The sequence below is a fragment of the Alternaria metachromatica genome (assembly GCF_023757995.1).
Source record: "Alternaria metachromatica strain BMP 0045 chromosome Unknown scaffold_13, whole genome shotgun sequence".
NCBI lineage: Eukaryota > Fungi > Ascomycota > Dothideomycetes > Pleosporales > Pleosporaceae > Alternaria > Alternaria metachromatica.
In genome coordinates, this window is record NW_026055504.1 from 102,818 (window position 1) to 125,716 (window position 22,899).

The 22,899-nt window shown below is 53.4% G+C and overlaps 8 protein-coding genes across 8 annotated transcripts; 6 read left to right on the forward strand and 2 right to left on the reverse strand.

Annotated features, from left to right (window-relative positions):
- Positions 1 to 2,051: 2,051 nt before the first annotated feature.
- J4E83_006070 (uncharacterized protein) lies at positions 2,052 to 4,457 on the forward strand (the record flags this gene model as incomplete). The annotated part of the gene is made up of 4 exons (XM_049332985.1): positions 2,052 to 2,128; positions 2,283 to 2,311; positions 2,661 to 2,854; positions 3,624 to 4,457. The coding sequence occupies 4 exons, from the start codon at positions 2,052 to 2,054 to the stop codon at positions 4,455 to 4,457; spliced, it is 1,134 nt and encodes a 377-aa protein (XP_049187675.1).
- A 648-nt stretch (positions 4,458 to 5,105) lies between these two features.
- J4E83_006071 (uncharacterized protein) lies at positions 5,106 to 5,907 on the reverse strand (the record flags this gene model as incomplete). The annotated part of the gene is made up of 2 exons (XM_049332986.1): positions 5,106 to 5,642; positions 5,695 to 5,907. 2 exons carry the CDS (start codon positions 5,905 to 5,907, stop codon positions 5,106 to 5,108), a joined length of 750 nt encoding a protein of 249 aa, XP_049187676.1.
- Positions 5,908 to 6,453: 546 nt separating this feature from the next.
- J4E83_006072 (uncharacterized protein) lies at positions 6,454 to 7,777 on the forward strand (the record flags this gene model as incomplete). Its single annotated transcript, XM_049332987.1, has 3 exons — positions 6,454 to 6,613; positions 6,677 to 7,161; positions 7,208 to 7,777. 3 exons carry the CDS (start codon positions 6,454 to 6,456, stop codon positions 7,775 to 7,777), a joined length of 1,215 nt encoding a protein of 404 aa, XP_049187677.1.
- Positions 7,778 to 8,312: 535 nt separating this feature from the next.
- On the forward strand, positions 8,313 to 10,646 carry J4E83_006073 (uncharacterized protein; the record flags this gene model as incomplete). Its single annotated transcript, XM_049332988.1, has 3 exons — positions 8,313 to 9,218; positions 9,271 to 9,641; positions 9,692 to 10,646. 3 exons carry the CDS (start codon positions 8,313 to 8,315, stop codon positions 10,644 to 10,646), a joined length of 2,232 nt encoding a protein of 743 aa, XP_049187678.1.
- A 1,183-nt stretch (positions 10,647 to 11,829) lies between these two features.
- Positions 11,830 to 13,066, forward strand: J4E83_006074 (uncharacterized protein; the record flags this gene model as incomplete). Its single annotated transcript, XM_049332989.1, has 3 exons — positions 11,830 to 11,970; positions 12,246 to 12,658; positions 12,937 to 13,066. 3 exons carry the CDS (start codon positions 11,830 to 11,832, stop codon positions 13,064 to 13,066), a joined length of 684 nt encoding a protein of 227 aa, XP_049187679.1.
- A 210-nt stretch (positions 13,067 to 13,276) lies between these two features.
- Positions 13,277 to 16,335, forward strand: J4E83_006075 (uncharacterized protein; the record flags this gene model as incomplete). Its single annotated transcript, XM_049332990.1, has 4 exons — positions 13,277 to 14,030; positions 14,082 to 14,098; positions 14,855 to 14,956; positions 15,343 to 16,335. 4 exons carry the CDS (start codon positions 13,277 to 13,279, stop codon positions 16,333 to 16,335), a joined length of 1,866 nt encoding a protein of 621 aa, XP_049187680.1.
- A 758-nt stretch (positions 16,336 to 17,093) lies between these two features.
- On the reverse strand, positions 17,094 to 18,327 carry J4E83_006076 (uncharacterized protein; the record flags this gene model as incomplete). Its single annotated transcript, XM_049332991.1, has 2 exons — positions 17,094 to 18,112; positions 18,171 to 18,327. The coding sequence occupies 2 exons, from the start codon at positions 18,325 to 18,327 to the stop codon at positions 17,094 to 17,096; spliced, it is 1,176 nt and encodes a 391-aa protein (XP_049187681.1).
- Positions 18,328 to 19,053: 726 nt separating this feature from the next.
- Positions 19,054 to 20,621, forward strand: GCN5 (histone acetyltransferase; the record flags this gene model as incomplete). Its single annotated transcript, XM_049332992.1, has 4 exons — positions 19,054 to 19,075; positions 19,312 to 19,651; positions 19,708 to 20,533; positions 20,592 to 20,621. 4 exons carry the CDS (start codon positions 19,054 to 19,056, stop codon positions 20,619 to 20,621), a joined length of 1,218 nt encoding a protein of 405 aa, XP_049187682.1.
- Between the last annotated feature and the right edge of the window lie 2,278 nt (positions 20,622 to 22,899).

Here is a 22,899-nt window from a genome sequence, read left to right on the forward strand (position 1 = left end):
TCTTGATCCAATTTCAAAGACTCATCGCCGTGCCGTGGACGCAGATGGAGACGTGCCGGCTCAGATCATGACATACTCAACCACCCAAAGTGCAACTCAAAGTGGTGGCAATCGGATCGTTACAAGACGAGCGCGAGCACAAGAAGATCTTGACGATGAGGCCGGGTTCGGCGGTGATTATCCAGAAAGTCTTGCTTCTAGCTGTCGTATACCATCTAGAATTGATACTAACAGGCATAGACTAACCCCGTCATAGACTCATGACGCCAGCGTCGCCAATACCCGTCGTGTAAGAATTAGATCGAAAGTCTTGGCCACTACATTTGTTTCTGGCCGAGCCGTGAGAACGGCCCTTTTCACATGCTGTCTTTGGAACATAGATATGCCAAGACACGAGATCGACCGACGATCCAAAGTTGAGATGTGCGGGACGGGACCTGCAGTAAATAGCGGAGAATAACAAGGCCGAGATTGATGTTTTGATGCGCCGGCCCGGCTTCTTGTTTGTGGTGATGCCTGGTGATAACAAACATTAATTGTAATTGTGAGTATGCCGATCGCTGAGTGGCTGACGCACTTTGGTAAACCACCAGGAGAATACACTGGCCAGGCTATCGCTAAAGGAAAATGACAAAGCTCAGGAGGAACGAGCAAGGGTGCAGAGTTCATGCTGCTGTATGAACCCCCACAGATCTTTGGGCAACAACCTAAATCCTCAACGCGGCGATTTGACGAGGACGCTGCTGCAGATTCCGGAGGTTGAGACGTATATTGTGGCGATAGAGGCTATAGAACCGGTGGATAGGAGCTATCCGGAAAGATCTCGGTAGTGTTTGTATACATTGCATGGTGTTGTTGTTTGAGGATGGCGTAGCGGCTGGCCTTAGTTGGATTCCTAAAGAACCGGTGTCCCGTATGCGTCAGGCTACGCCATCCCTCCCAGCATGAAGCCCGTAGCAGGTGCCACACGTGGCTGTTATTTGCGAGAAGCACAGGCACGCGTCTGAGCCCATTCACCGCTCGCTCCGCTCCGGCAACTACGTATGGGTCGGGAGATGCCGCATGTCCGAGTGCTTCATGCGTCTGTCTGTGCGATGAGGGGGAGATGCTAGAGTGGCTTGGCGCAAGGACGCGTACAACTCTGCTTTGTACACTGAAGCTCTTTCTCTTGGTGCATGAAAGCGATAAGGTGGTGGTCGTGTGTCGGCGGGCGCGTCGCTTTGTTGGAGAGGAAGGCGTTGGCCCGAGCGCCAGAGATCGTCCGGAACGGAGTGTGGGGACTCATCCCATGTTCAAAGACTTTGCGACCCGCGGGTAACCCACGCAATGCATGATAGCCAGTTCGGAGGGTGCCAATTGCGCGCTCGTTATCCGCGCTTCAGTCGGCTCGAGAAGCTTGTCGCGGTAGCTGCATTACATCTGCAAACCTGAAACACCGTCTTTTGCTGTCTGCACACCGGGTTAGCCTAAGCCCCGGACTCTCAGCCTTCAAAACCACACTTACGCACTCCTGAGCAGCAAACAAGCTCGCGCTGACGTCCGTCAATTCTTGTCTTTCATCGCTCAAAGACTATGCCGTGCGCCTGTGCAGGGGCAGAAAGGTTGTTATCTGCAGAGAGGCCATAAATGGCGAACAGCAAGTGAGTAATCAATAGCTTTTCGAAGCGGGTGGGGAAGCTGCCGCCAACGTCCAGAGCTGGCCGCCTGCACAAGCTCACCGGACCTCAACTAACGGACTCCAGATTCGAATACGTGCGCGGGTTCGAGCAGCCCGACAATCTAATTCCCAACACCTGGATTGTAGTACGGATAGACGGACGTGGCTTTTCCAAGTACGCTCACCAATTCTCTCTCCCTCACTTGCGCCGTGGCAAACTTTCTTGGTCCGGGATATGCAGGTACCCGTCACCATGTTGCATGAACGGAATTGCTGCCCCAGGCCAACATCTCGGCTATTGTACACCAACAAGGGCCATTGTTAACAACGCGCGAACAGGTTCACGTCCAAATATGAGTTCCTCAAGCCAAACGACAAGAATGGCCTCGATGTCATGAATGCTGCGGCTGTAGCGGTCATGAAGGAACTGCCCGACCTTGTCCTTGCATTTGGCAACAGCGACGAATACAGGTATGTTGCATTCTTTTATTCGAGCACGTTGTGTTTGAGATTGATTATGCCTCCATCGAGCTGCCCAATGTTCCCAGCGCGGTATACACAGGGGTGGGGCAGCATGTTTCGGGGCGGCTTAGCTGACGTGGGTCGCAGTTTCGTCTTTCACAAGGACTGCGCCTTATTCGAACGACGAGCCAGGTACGGGAATCCTCCTATTGGTGCAACTTTATCACCTCCGGTGGTCATTCGTCTAGAACTGATCCCCGTTTAGCAAACTGACTACGACGATTGTCTCGACTTTCACTGCTTACTATGTGTATTCTTGGTCAACATACTTTCCGGATAAGCCACTCACAGCACCCCTACCGACATTCGATGGGCGTGCGGTTTTATACCCAAGCGATATCAACCTTCGACACTATATGAGCTGGCGGCAAGCCGATTGTAAGTATTTTGATGCATCACCTTCTTCCTGCCGTTTCTTGTTAGACAGGATCTTTTGCTTGCTCTTGGTGTCGGTCGTAGAGTGGCTCTGACCATCGTGCAGGTCATATCAACAATCTCTACAACACCACTTTCTGGACCCTTGTTCAGCAGGGTGGCATGGGAGCGCGAGAAGCAGAGCAAAGACTCAAAGGCACAGTGTCATCCGACAAGAACGAGATCTTGTTCAAGGAGTTCGGAATCAACTACAACAACGAACCAGAGTGCTTCAAGAAAGGCACGGTGCTGTACAGAGATGTAAGAGATGCTTCAGCACCATCAGCATTCACGTCCACGTATCTAACCGTGGCAGTTTTTCCCTACACCACCGACCGAGGCATTGTCGTCACCCGTGCTGTCGGACTTCCCAACGCCACCAATCGCTCAGCCAACACCAAAGCGAGCGTCCAATCACCGGGCATCACAGTCTATTGAGAGGTCTATCCCCTATCTGCCGGACAAAAAAGAGATGATGGAGAATCCAGGCCTATGCAGACGTCCAACCTTTCTCTCCACAACATCGACGCCATCACCGCCGCCATCGCCACCTACGATTTCGAGATCAGCATTCCCCAACCCACTCAGGTCCAATCCGATTGGCTCCGATGGTGAGGGTAACATGCCAGGTTCGTCCATGCCGCTCTCCCCGCCAACGACTGCCACCTGGAACAACAATGGCTCCTTGAACGGCAAGCAACATCTACCATCGTTGACGCCTTTGCCGCTGTCCCCACCAATATTGAAGCCAAGCAGCAAGCCTCCGATGTCATTGAGCCAACCGAATCCGACAACACGTACCAACTTCTCCCCAGTGACACCGCAGGGCGATTTTCCCGCAGATTTTCCTATAGCAGGCTACCGCCACCATGCCACTGCAGCGGCCAGCCATGGATTCTCCCACTCAGCTTCTGCTTCTTTGACACATTCATACCCACCTCAAGTGAAGCCTTCGCGTGCCAAACAACGATCGCCGAGCCAGCCTTCTCTGCCTTCATATTTTGCATCATCTAGCACAACTGCAGTGAAGCCCCCGTCTATACCACTGCGAATATCCAGCATTCCTGCCAACAGCAAGCCGCGGAAACTGTCTTTACCGGTCCATCGATCAACGTCAACACTCAAAGCTACGAGAGATACTTTGGATGAGAAGGAGAGCATCGTTAGCCCCCGAGATGCGACATCGACGCCGCCCCGCAAAGTCAGCCCGCCGATTCAAAAGAACAAGGCTCTACCCAGTCCGCCAATGAGCGCAGAAGAGGAGATGCGCACGCGAGAGAAGGTCAAAGGAAACAGCCCACGGCAAGACTGGAGCAAGTACGCCATCGACGGCACTGAGTCACCTCAGCGAAGGCCGAGCGACTCAGACAACAGAGCGGGTCAAGGCTGGGGCACCCAAGACAACATCTCCCACCCAGGTATTGCAGAACTCCACGCCTTTTCCACACCCACACAGTCTGCGCCCACATCAGCAACCTTACCATACCCTCATTCAGGCCCCGATCTCCACACCCTAATCTCCTCAACATCCGCTGCAGGACCAAGTTCCCAAGCCTTTCCCACCAGTCGCCCGTCCACCAGCAGTCGCAACAAAGACAGCAGCACACACAAACCCTCCAAGTCCAACTCTTCAAAGGCCAGGCCGGATAAAGGCAAACAACCACAGTCGGAAACGAATGGTAAGGCTGCAGCTACTGCGCCTCAACAGGCGAATGAAGGATGGCCCGTACCCATGAGTCGTACGCAGAGGGATAAAGATAAGAAAAAGCGGAGTAAGGCGACGGTGCTGATGGAGCACGTGGATATCATCAAGGATGACTTTTGGGAGAAGAGGCCCTGGATTCTGAGTGGGAAGACGGGCTGAGTTAGCGGGGCGAGGTGATTTGTTGACAAACTTCTGCTTTTGGTAGGTTTTTGTCTTGTCGATGGGCTTGGTGGGTTTTCTTTCCCTTCTCCACTGACGATGACGATTTTTACGATGGGGTTGTTTGTGTGTATTGGTGGAACGAAGCAGTGTATAATAGCGGGGATGAGACGATGGTGAAATGTAAGATGTGGATGCTGTTCATGTTGTTTATTTGAGTGATCGAATAATATTCGTCTGTAACAACATCGCGATATTGATATAATACAGTATTCCGCACGTACGTCATGCGCCTAGAAATCCTAACTCCACAACGTTGCGCTTCCCGGTCAATTCTCTGCTCCGGTGCTCTTGTTGTGGCCCTTGTCTTGCATTCAGACCGCGTTCCCTGGGGTAGTCGTCAGCGGCCCCTACAGACTTGGGGATCACTCCTGATGATTATGCCCGGCTCATTGAAGATGGATCGGCAGCATATAGCCCCTCGAGCCAGGATCCTTTTACTTCTGCTCTCCGGACAGCTCCCGCACAGCTCCCACATGCGCTTCACGGGTCGATCGGCCCTGAAAAGGCTGCGAGCATCCTGCGCCGACCCTGAGAGTGGTGTGATCGTCTACTGTTCTCTCCATCTACACCATTGTATCTTCGTGCTTATTGCGCCTTCTTGCTCTTCTTCTCCTTCTTATCTGACTTCGATTTCTTCTCCTTGATCACTTCGACCGGCTTGGGAGCGCGCGTTTCTGTCTTCTTCTGGATGCGACGGAGGACGTACTGCTCCAGTGTCTGGCCCTTTGCTTTCGCGCGTGTCTCGTAGTCGGCCTTTTCTTCGGGTTTCAGCTTCGCAAGCTTCTTCGTTACGGCCTTCAGGTCTTTGCCCGTGACTGCCGCCGGACTTTGTTCATTCTTCAATTCGACCGCGTCGCTCTTCGCCTTTTTGCTAACCGAAGCGTCTCCCTCGTCTCGCTTGCGCTTCTTCTTCTTCTTGTCGGATTTCTCCTTGGTAGGCGCGGGCGTTTCGGTGTCGGATGCGGATGTGGGAGGCGTGCTTGCGCCGGAAGCGGGATTCGATGCGTCTGTTGTAGTCGCTGAGGATTCTCCAATCGTACCTCCAATCATCTCGCCCTTTACGAAGAAGCCATAGAGACCTCCGCGATAGATGCCTTGGGTGCGGATCTGGTCAAGCGTGCTCTGAGCGGGGAATTAGCTTTTTGATCGCGCGCAGTGGTGCGTGACTGCATACATCCTTGCCTGTACCAATGCTCTGCAGACTCTGGTCGAATGCGCGCAACCACCACTGGTCGTCTGTCGTATGCGCCGCCTTCTTCTTGCCGAGTCCTAGCTGGTCGTTCTTGTGCGCGATGAGAAGCGGCTTCTTGATGCCGCGGCCGGTCTGGTCGAGCGAGTGACCTGAGCCCTGCCAGCCTTGCTTGCGCAGATAAGCCTCGGCGTTCATGGCGGCGGAGGTGAAGGACTGATCCCCAACTTCGCGTCTGGAAATTTTGGTGGGGAAGTCTTGGCTAGCGCGACCGTCCAGAGCGGACCCCCGGCCGTTCATTCCCTGCCTACCTTCCTCCTCACTTCAAATAGCCCCAATCTTGGGTGGGCTGGTATTGGGGCCGTTCGTCCTTGTGTTTCTGTCGGAATGGCATTAGATTTTGCGTGATGAGGAGATTGTAGGGAATTGAGACAACACACACGACTGCTGCATCTGAGATAGGCGGCATCGACGTTACAACGTAAAGTATCAACAATACCTGAGTTGAGTTCAATCGGCTCTTTCCCATAATGCCGCTCGCTCTTCACTTTCGACCCCATTGGGTTGTAGGGCCCCACGCCCCTTCCTGACTCTCGCCCTCGCTATCTGCGTGAGCAAGTCTTTCACTCTGGTCTCGCTTCCTTTGCCTGCAATGCACTCTCACTTCGACTGATCTTGCTTCACCTTCGGCTCGACTACCTGCTACCTCTAAGTGCACAACTTACAACATCCTACTTAACCGTTATGGCTACTTTGAAGTCTACCCACTTCCTCTGGCTGCTGGCTTCAACAGTTAGTGCCGCTGTGCTTCACAGCAGGTCCGCGCCCTACTATGCAGGTATCCAGTTCGCTGCGGATAGACAGTTGTCAATTTCCGTCTTCAGTGATCTCCACTTCGGTGAGCGTAAGCCATCACATCTCTCTACGTCGTATGAACCTGGATTCATCATATACTAACCACTTGAAGCTGAGTCTCAGCGCGGCCGGCCATTCGCAGACCTCAAAACAATCGGTGTCATGAACTCAGTCCTCGACAACGAACAGCCCGACTTCGTCGTCCTCAACGGCGATCTCCTCTCCTGTGAGTGGGTGGCCCCTCAAGACGCAAATCCGTTGATCGATCAGGTCGTGGCTCCACTCGTCGCCCGCAACCTGCCTTTCGGCGCAACATTTGGCAATCATGATGCTTCCAAGACTTGCAGCACTAGTGCCATGTCCGAACACATGTGGTCGGACGTCAAGGGCAACAATGGCAAGAAACTCTCTTTCACGACGCAGTCTGTGTCTGGCGATATCAATCAAGTTGGCTGGAGCAACTATTTCGTCCCGGTGTACAGCTCTACGGATGCTTCTGATCTGAAGATGCTGTTGTGGTTTTTTGACAGCAAAGGAGGCATGAAGTATCAACCCACTGGTGATGATGTCGGTGTTCCGAACTGGGTCGACGAGAAGGTATGAGACCCTTGTTACTGATTTCACAACGTACTGATTCTTGCAGGTTGTCGGATGGTTCCGCAATACCAATAACGCCCTTCGCCAGCAATATGGCCGCGCGGTTCCTAGCATGGCTTTCGTGCATATTCCGATACACGCCGCAGATTCTTTTCAACATAACGGGCGTTCCAAAACAGCCAACCCGGGCATCAACGAGGAGAGTGTAGGAAACCAGGGCGACATTTGCGATCATACTGGGAACAACTGCAAGTACAGTGGAGCCGACATTCCCTTCATGAAGGCGCTCGTAGAGACGGAAAACCTCATGGCCGTTTTCTCGGGTCACGACCATGGTGTAGACTGGTGCATGAAATGGGCCAAAGACCTCCCTGGCAACTCTCCTAGCAACGGCAACGGGCTGAACATCTGCTTCAATCGTCACTCAGGCTACGGTGGCTACACTGATTGGACCCGGGGCGCGCGTCAGATCGTCGTCAAGGAGGATATGCTGGATGCGAAGGTGGTCGACACGTGGATCCGTATGGAGAACGGTAAGATTTCGGGACAGGTGTCGCTCAACTCTACTTTCGGTACCGATCAATATCCAGTGGTGGACAGGTCGAAGACCTCATAGCCTGAGCTAAAGCGACCGAGTCTGCAGCACCCATGAGACGTTGGACGCATATGGCCTCTGTCTATCTCGCGTTATGTGCTATATTGCACACTGTGCAACTTTTGGAAAAGTATGATATCTATCATCCTAGTTGATAGCTCAATTCAACATGACTTAAATTGAACGCCAGCAAATTCACGTCATGCTTGATGTGGGCCGAGTGTCTGCGCTCGTCAGGGACGGCGAAGGGGTATCGGCCCCACTTACGCGCTCCACGGGAACCGGCCCATGACATCATCGGCATTCTCACAAAACACCAAACACTACAGCTAGGTCTCCCGGGCGCATCCGCACAGTCTCGCCAGCGGAGCAAGCGTTTCAGGCGGGGCCTCCTAGCGCCTGCTAAGCATGGCGAAGCATTTTCGGCCGTTGCTCTTCGCGATCGCTGTATCGCTTTCATCACCCTGAGGCGTGGTCCTACCGCGTCCGTTTTGTTACGCGCTTTTTCTTCTAAGATACCCTCGATCACCCTTCACACCACCGCTTGCCATCGACCATGTCTTTCCTTGAGCGTCAAAAGACGCGCATCACGGGTGACGAAGATGACGCCCGTCGACACAGCATCCTCAATCCCTCGTCCTCGGGCAAGATACCCAACGCGAAGAAACCACGCACGAGACCGCCGGCATCGATACGCGATCATCTCCCTTACCCGAACTCGACCCTCTCTCCCACTTCAGGACCATACTCTATAGGCAGCATGGAGATAGAAGTTCCCGTCGAACACCCTCGTCCGATCTCCAACATCAAGCGCAAGGGCCGGCACCTTCTGCAGTTGGAGACTGTTTTGTTTACACTATATTACCCAGCCTCGTTTGGGAGTGGTAACGGGAACGCCCCAGGAGGAGAGAAGAAATGGAGTCGCGAGACATGGCTTCCAAGGCCGCGCATGGAGACGGCGAAGGGTTATGCGCGGTTTGCTGGCATACCGAGCCCTATAAGCATCGGCGTCTTTGGCGCGACTACCATGCTCACCAAATTGCGCGGTTTTAGGAACGCCCCTCCTGCGACCCATTGGCCTCCGGAAGGCAACATGAAGAAAGACGGGTATGAGATCAAGAACCAGCAGGGTAGTCCGCCCGAGGGCATGAACGATGAGCCCATGTTCCCACTGTTGATGTTTAGTCATGGTCTTGGTGGCTCTAGAACCGCATACAGCAGCCTATGCTCTGAATTCGCGAGCTACGGCTTCGTCGTGTGCGCGGTGGAGCATAGGGACGGGAGTGGACCGCGGACTTTCATTAATCACAAGAAGCGAGGGAAGCGGAGAAAGGATGCCCAAGGAGGAGGGAAAGCGAACCATACGGATTGCGACGGAGACGCAGAAGACGACAAAGACTTTGCCAAGTTCCAGCATCTGGATCACACTGACGAAGAAATTGCGCAAGGTTATCACTATGTCGTGCGTAGTGTGAGGTTCTGTAATACAGGTACTATTAGGCTGACTATAGCAGGACTACATCTTCCCCAAAGATAACCCGATGGACACCGCACCGAACAATGAGCACGGCGTCGACGGCGAACTGCGCAGCGCACAGATAGAGCTGCGCCTTTGCGAGCTCGAGGAAGCATACCGTGTACTCAAGATGATATCTGACGGCGATGGAGAGGAAATCGCACGACAGAATCTCCGTGGCGAAGGCTACGTTGGAGGCTCTTCCAGAGGTCTGGGCGGAATCGATTGGGCACAATGGAAACATCGTTTTCACGTAGATAAAATGACAGTGGCTGGTCATAGTTTCGGAGCAGCAACAGTGGTAGAAGTGCTCAGGCACACCGAAAGATTTACTAATGTGCAAGCGGGGATAATCTACGATATCTGGGGGTGACTATATCTTTCTCCCCATCGTTACATTGGAACTAACACATTTGTAGCGCGCCTGTAAAGCCACCTGTGGAAGACCCGAAGCACCGAATACACCTCCCCCTGCTGGGAATCGCCAGTGAAGCGTTCATGTATTGGCAGAAAAACTGGGATGCGTCCATGTCCCTGATGAAGGAGGCCAGCGAGCATGGTGCCCCTGCGTATCTTCTTACGGTCCGAGGATCCGTTCACATCAACCAAAGCGACTTCTCGATCTTGTATAAGCATGTCTCATCGTTGTTCATGAAGGCCACCGTCCATCCGCAAAGAGCTATTGATCTCAACGTCAGCACCAGCCTCGAGTTCCTCCGCTTGGTCACGCCCGACTCGGGAGGCGGAAAGTCCATCATTAATCGATGTATGACAGATGAGAAGATTCTGGACACGCCTCTTATGGAAGACATGCCCAACGACCACCGACCGAACGACCAGTGGATAGCTGCCCGACTACGAGTTGACAATGAGTTCAGGAAACGGTTAGCTGCTGGTCTGCAAAGAAAGTTTAAGCGCAACTTTCAAGGCGGTATGGGCACTGGATACACGACTTCTGATGAGATGTGGTGTTTCCATAAACCTTCAGAGGAGGATCTGCAAACATGGATCAAGGCAGAAGACAGAGGAGAAAAGCGCATAGATGAGGATCGTGCTATTTTGTCGGCGGAGGAATCTCGGACTAGTCATCATGCGGCTGCCGATGCGCCTAGATCTGCAAGCCCCTCCCGGAGAGAGGCAGACAGAAGCGAAAGACCGGTACGGGAACATGAGGCGGAGGTAAAGGATGCAAACAGTCAGCAAACAGGGCATGGGGTTCGAGATAGATATGATGATGCGGAGAAGAACACTAGTGGGGAGTCTGGGGGTGGGCACGCAGCGGCCGCTGCAGAGCAGGGCGAAGATGAACAATCGAACAACTGGTTGGGCGTCGTGCCGAAGCTTAGACACGGTCCAGGGCAAGCATCAGCATAGATATACAACGTTAGATTATGTGATCATACACAAGCTCTAAATATCCTTGACCGGGCTAGTGCATTGGTACCTGAGACGCATGGAAGTCGTGATTGTGACATCGTCAACTTGTAAGTTGGACAGTCTCGTTCACTCGTTCATTAAAACATTGACGTCATGATCTGTATATTCTAGGATCTACGTTGTTCCCGGTGCCGCGTCGCCCGTATGCCGTATTGACTTGGCTGAAGCTACCCAAGGAAGCGCCTGCCCAGGTATCGCGCCCTGAAGCGTAAAGGGGGCCGTTTGATTTACCAAGCTAGAGAGGTTTAAACAGCTTATATAATCAAGCGCTGACAAGAAACCAGCTGACAATGAAGCGAGGGAAAAATTTATAACCGCCAGCCCTGCAGACTGCTGACAGGAGTCACCTTGGTTGTCACGTGCAGCTCTTGGCATGCGGCACTTGCCGTTCCGGGAAATTTGTTGTTCAGTAATCATGCTGCCAAAGCCTCCCGAACTGCACCAGAGCTACAAGACGCACAACGAAACAATTGGTCACACCCAGCTACTAAGGTCCGACGACCTCGGTCTCAAACATCTCACCATCAAGAATGTCTAGGATAGGGTTGCGAGTTATAAATTTGCACGCAAATGAACCCACGTAGATGGGACCACAACGCCTGCAAACCTATGGTCATGAACCCACCCGCCCACGCACTCGTCCGCCTCTTCGCCCTACAGACAGCAGGAACTAGCCGCATCCTGTGCGGAGACGCGCATTAGCCCCGTGTAACAGCGGACCCTTGATCGATCTCGAACCTTGTGAGCTGTAGCGGCCGTTCACTGAATCGGCGCCGGAGCATCTTTTGCTTTTCCATACCTACCGTCTGGCTTGCGTCAGGTTGAACTAGTTCTGGATGCAATCTACATGTACACAACGTCTTCCCGCTATTTTTACGCGAACCAAATTACTCCATTAAGAATCTGTACGAAGCGTTTGCGATTTTCCTTACAAGTGAACGATAGCGGTGTTTCAAGAGTCGGAACGGAGTGATTAGTAGTCCGTGGAGACCGACTTCGGTTCAGCATCCTTTCGCCTTTCGTAGTCAGTCTCGCTATTGGTTCCACCGAACTCCTTCGGTGACATACCTCCGGACCTTACTCTGTTCGATCAGCGGTATCAGAAGCGAAAACCAGAATCATGACGAGCTCAGAATCAGAACAGGCGCAGACATCACGGAAGCGCTCACGCAGGAGGGACAGCGGCGATGACGGTGGTGCTGGAGGAAAGAAGGCTAGGGGCCGTCCACGGGTAGACACACAGGACGCCACGGCTGCAGATGTGAGTGGAGACGCAACGTCCTTTTTGTTCTATCTACCCGATTCGTCGTTGTCAACTCTTGGAGCGGGAGGGTAAACGGGACATGCGCACCTGTCCTGATCGAAGAAGCTGTCAAGTCGTTGATGTGTTCTCCAGCTCGACCCACTGTGAGCTCCTCATCGTCATCCCCACCTCCTGTGAACGACGCTGATGAGCCTGCCGTGCTCCAGATGACACTACCCAGCATGAAGCTCCTCGCGATCCGATCTCAGCATTCATGTCGAATGTACTGACAGGTGTACCAGAGACGAAGAACTCAAATCCGGCTTGCGCAGCGTGCATATCGGCAGCGGAAGGAAACCACCATCGCGTCGTTGAAGAGTCAAAGCACACAGCTCCACTCGATTATCGAGCAGATGAACAAGGCCTTTCTAAAGCTAAACGAGTCCACCGTCAAGTCAGGTCTGTTACAGCTGAATCCGAGTTTGGCCCAGGAGTTCAAGCTGGTAACGGAGACGTTCGCGAGCTTGACAAAGACAGCCAACGAGGGCCAGTACGAGGGAGACGAAGATGGTGAACACGGCGAACACGGGATTGAAGGGAATGGTGCACCAAAGCTAGCCGAACCGGAGCCTGAAGTGCAGCACATTGGATGGGGATACTCCGCAGTTCCGAAACCAGCCGCTGAGAAGCGTCCGCAGCCACAATTGTCGACACCGGATAGCTACCTCGCCCACATCAGTGCTGCATATGGCAATGTAGACTCCCGTAGAAGCGATCTGGTGGGTTGCCGTCAGTTTGGAGCTGGTTCGGTCTTCGACCAGTCGCACCGATCTTCGCAGCCTCCAGCAGACCCATCACCATCGCATACTTCATCCCAACCGACGCAGCTGCCTTTCGGGCTTGTAGACCTTCTGAGTCAGCACCAAGCACCGTATGGAACAACAAACCTACACACGTACTCCGTCCGTGTACCGACGCCTGAAGCGACACCGCCATCGAACAGACTGCCCACGCCGCCTCTATCGAAAATATCGTCGAAGACGCTCCCTCCGGTCACAACGTACAGTTTCCAAGAAACAACATTTGCGAGACGATTGTCGAGGGCGGCGCTTGAGGCGGGGTTTCATTTGCTTAGCAACGCCCAAGCTCGCCCTACGGTACGTTTTCAGCTAGTCGATGTAGGAATTGTTTCTGTGGCTTCACTGCCTTTTCTCCTGAGTAGTGATACAAGGCTAATCATGGCAGCTAGGCAATCAACCGTGTCTTCAAGCTTTCTCTACCTCATGAGACCCTCGATCAAATACGAAGCCGCTTCCGAACTATCATGGCCCGTGGCATTGACGAAGACCTGGATTGGTGGGAGTCGCCATTCCTCCATCTCGGTGGTGCAGGAACTCATTATCCGCGACGGGACGCTGCCGGCAACGTAAAGTCTGTCAGAAACGGATGGAACGTACGGCAAATTGGGCCAACAGAGAACAAGGTGCTCATAATAGAGAATACAGAAGACGGTAGGAGTGAAGAGCTACGCGGCGTGGACCTCCGTGGATACGAGGGGGAATGGTTCGATTGTTACGACGTACAGGGCTACTTGGAAGAAAGATACTCGTGCAAGCTCGACCCGAAGAGCTCGTTCGCCGAGTGTGTTATCGACGTTGACGACGAAGAACTGTCCAGAACCCCGAATAGTACACTGCGGCAACGGCCACACAACGCGACGAGTCTGCCTCCTCTTCACCAGAACTCCGCCAACGGATCGGCAGCTCCGTCAACCACCTCGACAAATCCGCCAAACAACTCTTACAACATCGCGGATAGTGGATCTTATGGGCTAGACCTGTCTTTTGGGAACACCGGTGAATACCCTAGGCTTGTCAACTACGAAATCTCATATGATCAGACCCTGGGTTTGGATCTCGCACCTGGGTATGATTATGGGTTTTCGCATACACCCGCCTTTAACATGGACAACATAGATCTGGGCATGAACATGATGAGCGATGTAGCGGCAGCTCTACCAGTGGTGAGGCAGAAACGGAAGAAGACTGCCTGGCTAGACGTTTCGAAGCTGATTGATGGTGAGTGTACACATTTACGAGAGGTCAACAGTTGGCTGACAATCACAACAGAGATCATTATACATGGCGTGTGTCTCGGGCGATCACCGGGGTATAGGCGCAAGGACGTTGATGCAGCGGTACAAAAGGCTTTGGTGCATGACCATTAGCCGGTAGCGATTGCGAGGAGCATGCCGAGATACCCAGGTGCGATTCGAGTGCAGTGGCGGGAGTTTTGCTTCTTATGGGATGCAGTTGGCTGTTTGAGGTACAATTGATGAACTGACGACGCTTGTACCAACATTTGAATCGATTCGTATGTATATTGATCATGAGCACTACTATATTTCGAATCTGCCAGAACGTTGCATCGCGTACTTTGGATGTTGAGCTGTGAGCGTGGTCACGTGTGGCGCTAGAGTAGCGTTAGGCGCTAAGGAACCGGCGCCCTCAATGATTGCCGGGACGCCGCTCACTATCACTCATACACCCACGACCCCGAAAGCTGAGGGCACCCGAACACGTCGTACAAAGCCTTCCGTCTGGGCTAGCGATATCCGTAGAACTTCCTTGACCGCGCAGAAGCTTCCTCAAGCGCGCACCTCTCTGCAGCCTCAAGCGCTGACGTCGCCTGCCTGGCTTGCCTGCCTATTCCTCAATCCTCTGCACGCGAGCAACCATCACAAGCCGTCGCGCAGCTATCACAGAGCTCGCATCGTATACTAGATAGCTCAGACCATATCAAACACTCGCGATCATGTCGAACTCGGTCGTGGTTAGTATCCCCAAGGCGCGCATGCGAGCGGTGGAAGGGTAAAGGCAGGCTTGCTAACAGCAACCACCAGGGCGGCGTGTACCAGCAGATCATCGAGAAGGTGATCCAGACCTCGCAGAATGACTTCGAGGAGTCGGGCGTCGATCATAGCACGCTCGACGAGATGAAGCAGGTATGTTGCAACCTGGCCTCCATCTCTGCCAGCGCGCCTTCCTTTTCTTTGTCGCAGCACATCTGCGACTGCCGTCACACCGCTTTTTACATCTCTCACTTTTCTTGTCAATTCATTTCTCGCATCGGTTTCGCTGGCTGCGGCGATCGCGCGGTGACCGCCTGGCTTGGGTGATGGGCGGCTGGAAGCGGGGCGGAGTTGCCGGTCGGTCTGGCAGCTCCGGGGGCGCCTCAGTATTTGAGATGCCTTCTTATAGCCCCTGCACAGCTCCCCCACCCGCCAAGACCAACGCATCATTTCCCAACAAGGCATAGTCTGTCATGTGACGGCTGTTCTCACATCAAGTTTTGTTGCAGTTGTGCTGAGCATATACTGACTATCGCTAGGGCTGGCAAGAGAGGCTATCCGCTCTCAAGATTGCTCACTTCCCATGGGACCCTGCTCCTGAGCCTGTTCGTCAGCCGCCTACGGTACCGTCCAACGTAAAGGTTGACAATGATATGCCTTCCGTGTCCGGACCTCAGGAGGCTCTCAACTTCCCCAACGTGCCCGTGAAGCAAGAAGGAGGATACCAGCCACCAGTTGCTAACTACCCTCCTGCTCAGACTGCGAACAACGGCTACGGCGGTACTTATGATCAAAACCAGCAGCTCGCGCACCAGCGTGCAGCTGCTCTGGTACAGCAGCGAGTGCAACAGCAAGGACATGTGCAGCAGAACTTTCCCAATCTGGCGCAACAGGGCCATCTGCCTCAAATGCCTATGCAGAACCAGCAACAGCAGCAACAGCAACGCATGATGGCGCAACAGCAGCAGCAACAACAACAGCAGCAGCATCAACGGCCTCCACAACAACAGCAGCAGGGAATGCCACAGCAGCGTCCCCCACCGCAAAATCACATGTACACCTCACAGACTGATGGTTCGGGTGATGCTATGGCTGACTGGGAGGCCTTGAAGGCCGCACGCGCTGCTGATGCAGTAGAGCGCATGGCGGCGGACGACTTCATGCGTTCTCGCGTTGATGCCATGGCTATGCGTCAGGACAGTGGTCTCATGGTACCGCTCGATTCGATGCCAAAGGGCAGAAAGCGCAAGGCGGCTGTGCGTGTCCTGCAGGCCGAAGACGCAGAGGCCTCGTCAAGCGCACCGGTTCCTGCGCGCTTCGACGGTGACGACGACGTGAAGCCAGAAGAAGATCCGGATGACGCCATTAATTCTGATCTAGATGACTCCGAGGACGAACTTGGGGATGGCGATAACAGCGACGATGAAATGGTCGACTATATGCTATGCACCTACGACAAGGTCCAGCGCGTGAAGAACAAGTGGAAGTGCACGCTCAAGGACGGCATCTTGACCACGAACAAGAAGGAGTAAGTTGGGTGTTGAGACTTTGAAGAGATTTCACTAACAGTATGGAAGATACCTGTTCCACAAAGCAAATGGTGAATTCGAATGGTGAACATTCGCCACCCATTGCTAATGCCCGTGGTAGCTGAACTCGAGTTCTAAGTCGCTCCGTGCAGCGCACGAACCCCATTCGATCGAGACGCGAGTCTAGCACGCCTGATACACGACTCACCAAGCTCGATACCCCCTTCGCGACGATAAAGCGGCTCGGTACGAACATCGATAACGGGCATCAGATTGGATACTATGGCCTGGCGCGAGACTCGAGAAAGAAGAAAACAAGAAAGAAGCTGATTCCCATGACGCATTACATAGAACTATGGACAGGACGACTGGGCGTCCGGAGTACTCCTAGTTTACGCTATCCAGATTGATTTTGCACTCAGGTCAGGACTAGACGTTTGGCTGACCTCACGTGTCCAAGCACAGGCGTATGGACTCCATGGCGGGTTTATATTTCATCAGGTGGAGTTTTTCAGCTTGAGTAAAAGAAGGAATTGTCGAGTTCGGGGCCATGATCACAGCAATACGTCAGGACTTCTAAGTAAGAGACTGCCAAACAAAGGTTCTTGGTTGCTTCATCACATAAGACATTGTACGATTGTGGATTTCATTTCCTACTCTGTTCGGGTCTGGACAGACTAGCAAATATAAGAATTGGTAAAATCGGCATACGCTGAGCTCAAGCTCCCTGTTCTCTGCCAGTAGTGATGCCTATCGTACTCTCATAGCATATCATCAGCGCCACTCTCGCCATCGCTTCCTGGGCCATTGTGCATCAGGGTCTCGTCAACGTCTGCGCCCTCGGCCTCCTCGTCATCCTCTTCTACCAGCGGGACGAAGCGAAAGTCGACGAAACTCACTTGTCCGCCTGTTGCCCCTCCAGGCCCAGTTTGAGAAGCCGACCCACTACCTTCGACCTCAATCATGAACTGTAGACTCAACACGCCTTGGGTATCTGCTCGTATACTGACTTTAGTCGCAACGTTCATGGCGCGCGCAGCCTTTTGTATCAAGCTAAACTTGTAGGACGAGCGGAGTACGGCTTGTGGATCGCTGAGCTGAAAGGTCTCGAGCAGGTTGGTAGGTTTCTGATCTGCTGCCTCATTGTTCGTGTTGAGGTTCGTGGATGCAGGAGTGCGGTAGGCAGAGGGCTGGGGTTGATTGTTGAACTCGACGCGCGCTGAGCCTAGAGTGCCTGATGACGATAGAGCGAAGAAGGGTTTGCCGCGCACGGTTTTGGCGTACATGGTCAGCTTCTCTGGGCTTGTAGATGATAGCTCTTGCACTGCGTCATACAACCAGCTGCCTCGCATGATGATTTTCAGGGCGAGGGCTTGTCGATCGAAAGGTATTTCGTCTGTGTACTCTGGCTCGTACGTCGTGAGATCGCATTGCGTGCGTATGCTCGCCTCTGTTAAGGTGACGGCCAGTGGAGCGCCGGGGCCATCGTAGCTTATCCGACAGAGGTTGTTCATGCCGCCTAATATGTTGTTTCCAGTGAAGGCTGTGCTGGTGGGATATGCACCATCGCGCGCCCATGGTGGTTTGGAAGTGGAGGGGTCGGTGAGACCGAAGATCTGGAGGGTCTCAAGGAGAGCGGGAAGAGATATCTGAAACGCGGGAGTGGTAGTAGATGCTGGGTCGAGTTCATCGTCGCTGTCGGAGTGTTGTGAGTTCGGCGGTGGGGCGGGCGCGTTGAAGGTGTAGGTTGTGAAGAGAGACTTGTCGAGGAAGGCCGACGCTGTAGTCGTGTCAGAATTGGAATGTGCAAAGTTTTGTTGCGCATAGACGGTACGTACCCTCCATGACGCTCGCCTCGTCCACAGCAAGCTTCATGCCAATGTCGCTGATCTGGACATGAGCCTTGTTGGAGAAGGCGATGCAGCGGAGGAGGAGGTACAATTGTCGCGCAGAGCTCGACACTGCTGTGAGGATCGGGGGCTCTTCTTCGTCCATGGTGCTGTGTTGTGAGTGTGAGGGTACGGGCTATCGCGCAGGTAGATTCGAGAGTCTTGAACTTTTTATTGGTATTCCATAGATTGTACACAGTATGCCCCTAACGCCGGATGGAGAAGTAGGAAACTAGACGTATACGCCGACTGCACAGATCATGTAGACGGCGCCGAAGCTGTTTGCAGTCAGTGGGCGCATGTTGTAGCTGGGTTTCCGAGGCCACGTACCCGAATGCTAATGACGCGGGAACACCGAGAACGGGGAGGTTGATGAAGGAGCGGTCTGTGTGCGCATGAGTAGGGTTCGCTAGAGGGGCGTGGCTATGTCGCGTACTCAAGCCGAAGATGGTAGTCAAGATGAGAGCTGCGCGCCTTGTTAGCAGAGGTCCACTAAGCAGCAGAGCTTCCAACATACAGATGGCCAGCAGCACGAAGCCGACTGTAAACTGCGTGTTCTTTCCGACAGCAGGGCTGAAGGGCGAGGACGCGGCAGCCTCCCAGACGTCTACAAGTGGGCTCGACATGTGTGCAGGCGTGCAATTGGGTTATGTAAGTGTCTCTCTCTCGTGAAGCTGCTTTGGTGGCCTTTCGTGTTCACTCGCAGGTGATCGGCCGTGATTGGTGTGGGGCGACTAGCGCGGGAGGCGCAACTTCCCCGACATTCAGTCAACACCACGCACAGGGCTGAGAGAAGGCGCGACGGCACACAGAAGGCGCCCTACACTGCAACATGGCGGGCGCGACCGACGACAGTAAGTGCGCATACCCTCCTAAGCTTCATGCGTGTCAACAGACGTGCATCGTACCCACAAGCCTGGCATGTCTCCCCGCAACGACATCCCGCAGTTGCGCGACGTGTTGGGCTATCCCACCTCTCCCCCAACTTCACCACTGCTCGCTCCTCCCCCCATACCTCGCCGACACACCCGGCAGTCTTCTTCCAACACACGACTTCGCGAACTACAAGCTAACTCGTCTCGCGCTGAAGCTAAGCGCAAAGCGACGACCGACCCTCCCAACGGCTCTCCCAAGCGCATAAAGCAGGACCCCTCAACACCTTCTGCCGCCGACGATGCCCCCGCGCCTCCCGTGAAACGTATAGTGCCGTTCCCCGAGAAGCCCGCCGTCATAGAAGAGCGCAATGGGGAGATTGAATTCAGAGTGGTCAACAATGATGGGGAGAGGGAGAGCACCATCATCTTGACAGGCTTGAAGTGTATCTTCCAGAAACAGTTGCCCAAGATGCCAAAGGACTACATTGCGCGCCTCGTCTACGACAGGACCCATCTGAGCATAGCCATCGTGAAACATCCCCTCGAGGTGGTAGGGTATGTAAATGCTCTCGTCCCATGTTTGGCCAGACGCTGACAATGCAACGTTCCAGTGGCATAACATACCGTCCCTTCGATAAAGGCCAGTTCGCCGAAATTGTCTTTTGCGCCATCTCCTCGGATCAACAGGTTAAGGGCTACGGTGCCCATCTCATGTCCCATCTCAAAGACTACGTCAAAGCGACCTCGCAGGTCATGCACTTCTTGACCTACGCCGACAACTATGCCATCGGATACTTCAAAAAACAAGGCTTCACCAAGGAGATTACACTGGAAAAGTCAAGATGGATGGGCTACATCAAGGACTACGAAGGCGGCACCATCATGCAGTGTAGCATGGTGCCCAAGATAAGATACTTGGAAAGCGGCAGAATGCTCTTGAAGCAGAAGGAATGCGCAAACGCCAAGATAAGGGCCGTGAGCAAGAGTTACGAAGTCCACGCGCCGCCAGCGCAATGGGCAAAGGGCGAACTGAAAGCCATCGACCCCCTGACTATTCCTGCCATCAAGAACTCCGGCTGGTCACCTGTCATGGACGAACTCGCTCGCGCGCCCCGCCACGGACCCAACTACAATGCCCTTCTCCATCTCCTCAACGACATGCAGAACAACAGCAACGCCTGGCCGTTCCAACAGCCCGTCAATAAGGATGAGGTGCTTGACTATTACGACGTCATCAAAGAGCCCATGGATCTCGCGACCATGGAGGAGAAACACGAAAAGGATCTTTATCCTACCCCCGAGGACTTTATCAGAGATGCCAAGCTCATCTTCGACAATTGCCGCAAGTACAACAATGAAAGCACGCCGTACGCAAAGGCGGCGAATCGTTTGGAAAGATATATGTGGCAGCGAATACGTGACATTCCAGAGTGGTCGGTAAGTATTCAACACTTTCGTGCCTGACACAGTAACATCATGACTAACAAACTATCAGCACCTGGAAGGCGAGTTGACAGGCAAGTAAGAGGCTTGGGGTTCCATCACTCTGATTTCGCCGTGCATAGGGGGCGTTCGTTATGTGGGTTATGGCAACTTGTATTATCATCATCAACGGTATTGTTGTTTAGCGGCATTGGGTACGGTGTAAGGTGCATGGTATGGTAGTATTGGTTGAGGGTTCGGTCGGGCTGATTATACCCTTTGTCGTTACGTATTCGAATCACTTGTTCGTACTCATCTTATGAGAACATGCAGTGTGATACTGGCTCTGCAGCGAACCTGTGGACATGTGGTTGAGCAATCACATGGGGCGCAAAGTGTGATCAAGTGGCATACCGATGTTGGAATATTGATTTATCCATGTGGCCTATTTGCTATGTGAGCAGGCCTTCCCCATTACGTCGAGCACATTCTCAATTCGTCACTATTCACATTACAAAATACGTGACTACTTGTTTGCTCTCCGCATGAGGTTCACATCACGGGTTAGCACGCGGTAGTACCAAGCACACGTTCGCAAGGCTAGGTACGTGGGACCAGATTCTGTGATCAACCTAAACGAAAGCAGGTAGCCGTACGCCAAACCCGTGGAGATGTATGGTGCAATTGCACTATGCTAACATGTCGTGTCCCGCAACCTTATTGTGGCGTCCGTAGCGTTTGATGTACTCAGTTGATGAGGTTTGAATAAGGCTTCGCGGTTTAGCGACGGCGTATGGTGCTCGTCTACGTGACAGCCACGACAGAGAAGCGAGGGAACAAGCTTTGTGGACGGTAAAGAGGCTTGTGCAGTGCGCGCTAAAAAGTATGAGCTGCAGTGGGGTGGACGAAGAGCATGAGGATGCTAAGCTCGTTGGGATAGATAACGCGAGAGAAGCCTAAAGTCGTTCGGAGGCTGCGCTGATCGTGTTTCGAGGAACCGTGATTTGATCAGTGAAGGCACAACATCTCTAGAAGAAAGATGACTTGCCGAAAAGAAAGTGTGCTAAGCGATTCGATTCACAATCCCAATATGAAGCTGTGCACTGGATCTGGGGGCACACCTCCCTGTGGCTGATGTGTATACCTAGATCGGCTCCGACCGTCCCGGCCTGTGCTTCGCAAACATACGATTATAATCGTGATATCGCTATGATTTGCACCTAACACTAGTCGACAGGCCTTACGCAATAGCGCAGATGTATAGGCTCGTGTTTACTTGACGTGGTGTACACACACATCCATTTCACCCGTGTTTCGTCTCGGAAAGTGGAGACTCTCTCCCAGACACTGATAGGAACTGACCGAGATGACGGACAGCACGGATGCAAAAAGTAAGTGGTTCCGGATTGCGAATAAGGTGCTGCATCGACCATAATCCTTCGAATCGAATATATGTAATCAACGAATGGAGGCTCCGCGGATGGCTGTGCCTCTTAGTTGTTAGCATTCCGTGATTGTGCTCTTAGCAGACGCCACGTAAAGGATGATTAGGTACAGTAAATTGTAACCATTCGGTTGGCCTCGGGTGGGGTGGTAAGCCTGACATGGGAGAAGTGCCGACGACTTGGCCTAGTCGGTGCGTAAGACGTTAAGCTGGAGCAACGCGAAGAAGACATTTCCCTATGTGATGAGCAGCGTGATGTAGGAATTCGGGAGGGCTGGCTTCGCAGTCCAGCTCGAAATGATGCCAGCCCACACGATGTGCTACCGCATGGAGCTGGGCCCGCTGCGGGGAAGGGACAAGGCTAGTTCCAAGGCCACCTGCGGATCTTGAACGGCATCCATTACTATGCGTCTGGCGTCCAAAAGCATGTCTGGATCGCTCGGCCAGCCAAGACAGCGGCTATCCAAAGTGTATACACAGGCGAAGTCCGCGACATGATTCGGCGCATATATCTCGATGCGTGCCCTCGTGATAAGAACCCCAGCTTCCCTCAGCTGCAGGACACCACAAGCGCGCTCGATGGTCCAGCGTCCCTAGCGCAGACCTGGTTATCGGAATGATGGTGATAGCGCTGGTCGAGACCGGTTGGTCAGATAGCATTGAGGGACACCAATCCAACACTCGCTGATGGAGGCGCACGCCGTGTGCTACCATGGCGTTCGCGCGTGTCCCGCTGCAGTGTACTGATAGGAGTGGGTTGGTCTGACTCTCCTTGCGTCAGACGGAGTACCCGGTCTGATCTGCATTCCGGAGGGTCCACAAAGACAAAGTACAAGCGAAATTCAGCGACGGTTCGCAGATGCTGTCTTCGCCCCTGCACCTGTGTAATTGCTGCGAGACCCTGGGAATTGCTTCTGCACATGACCCAGGGCAGCGG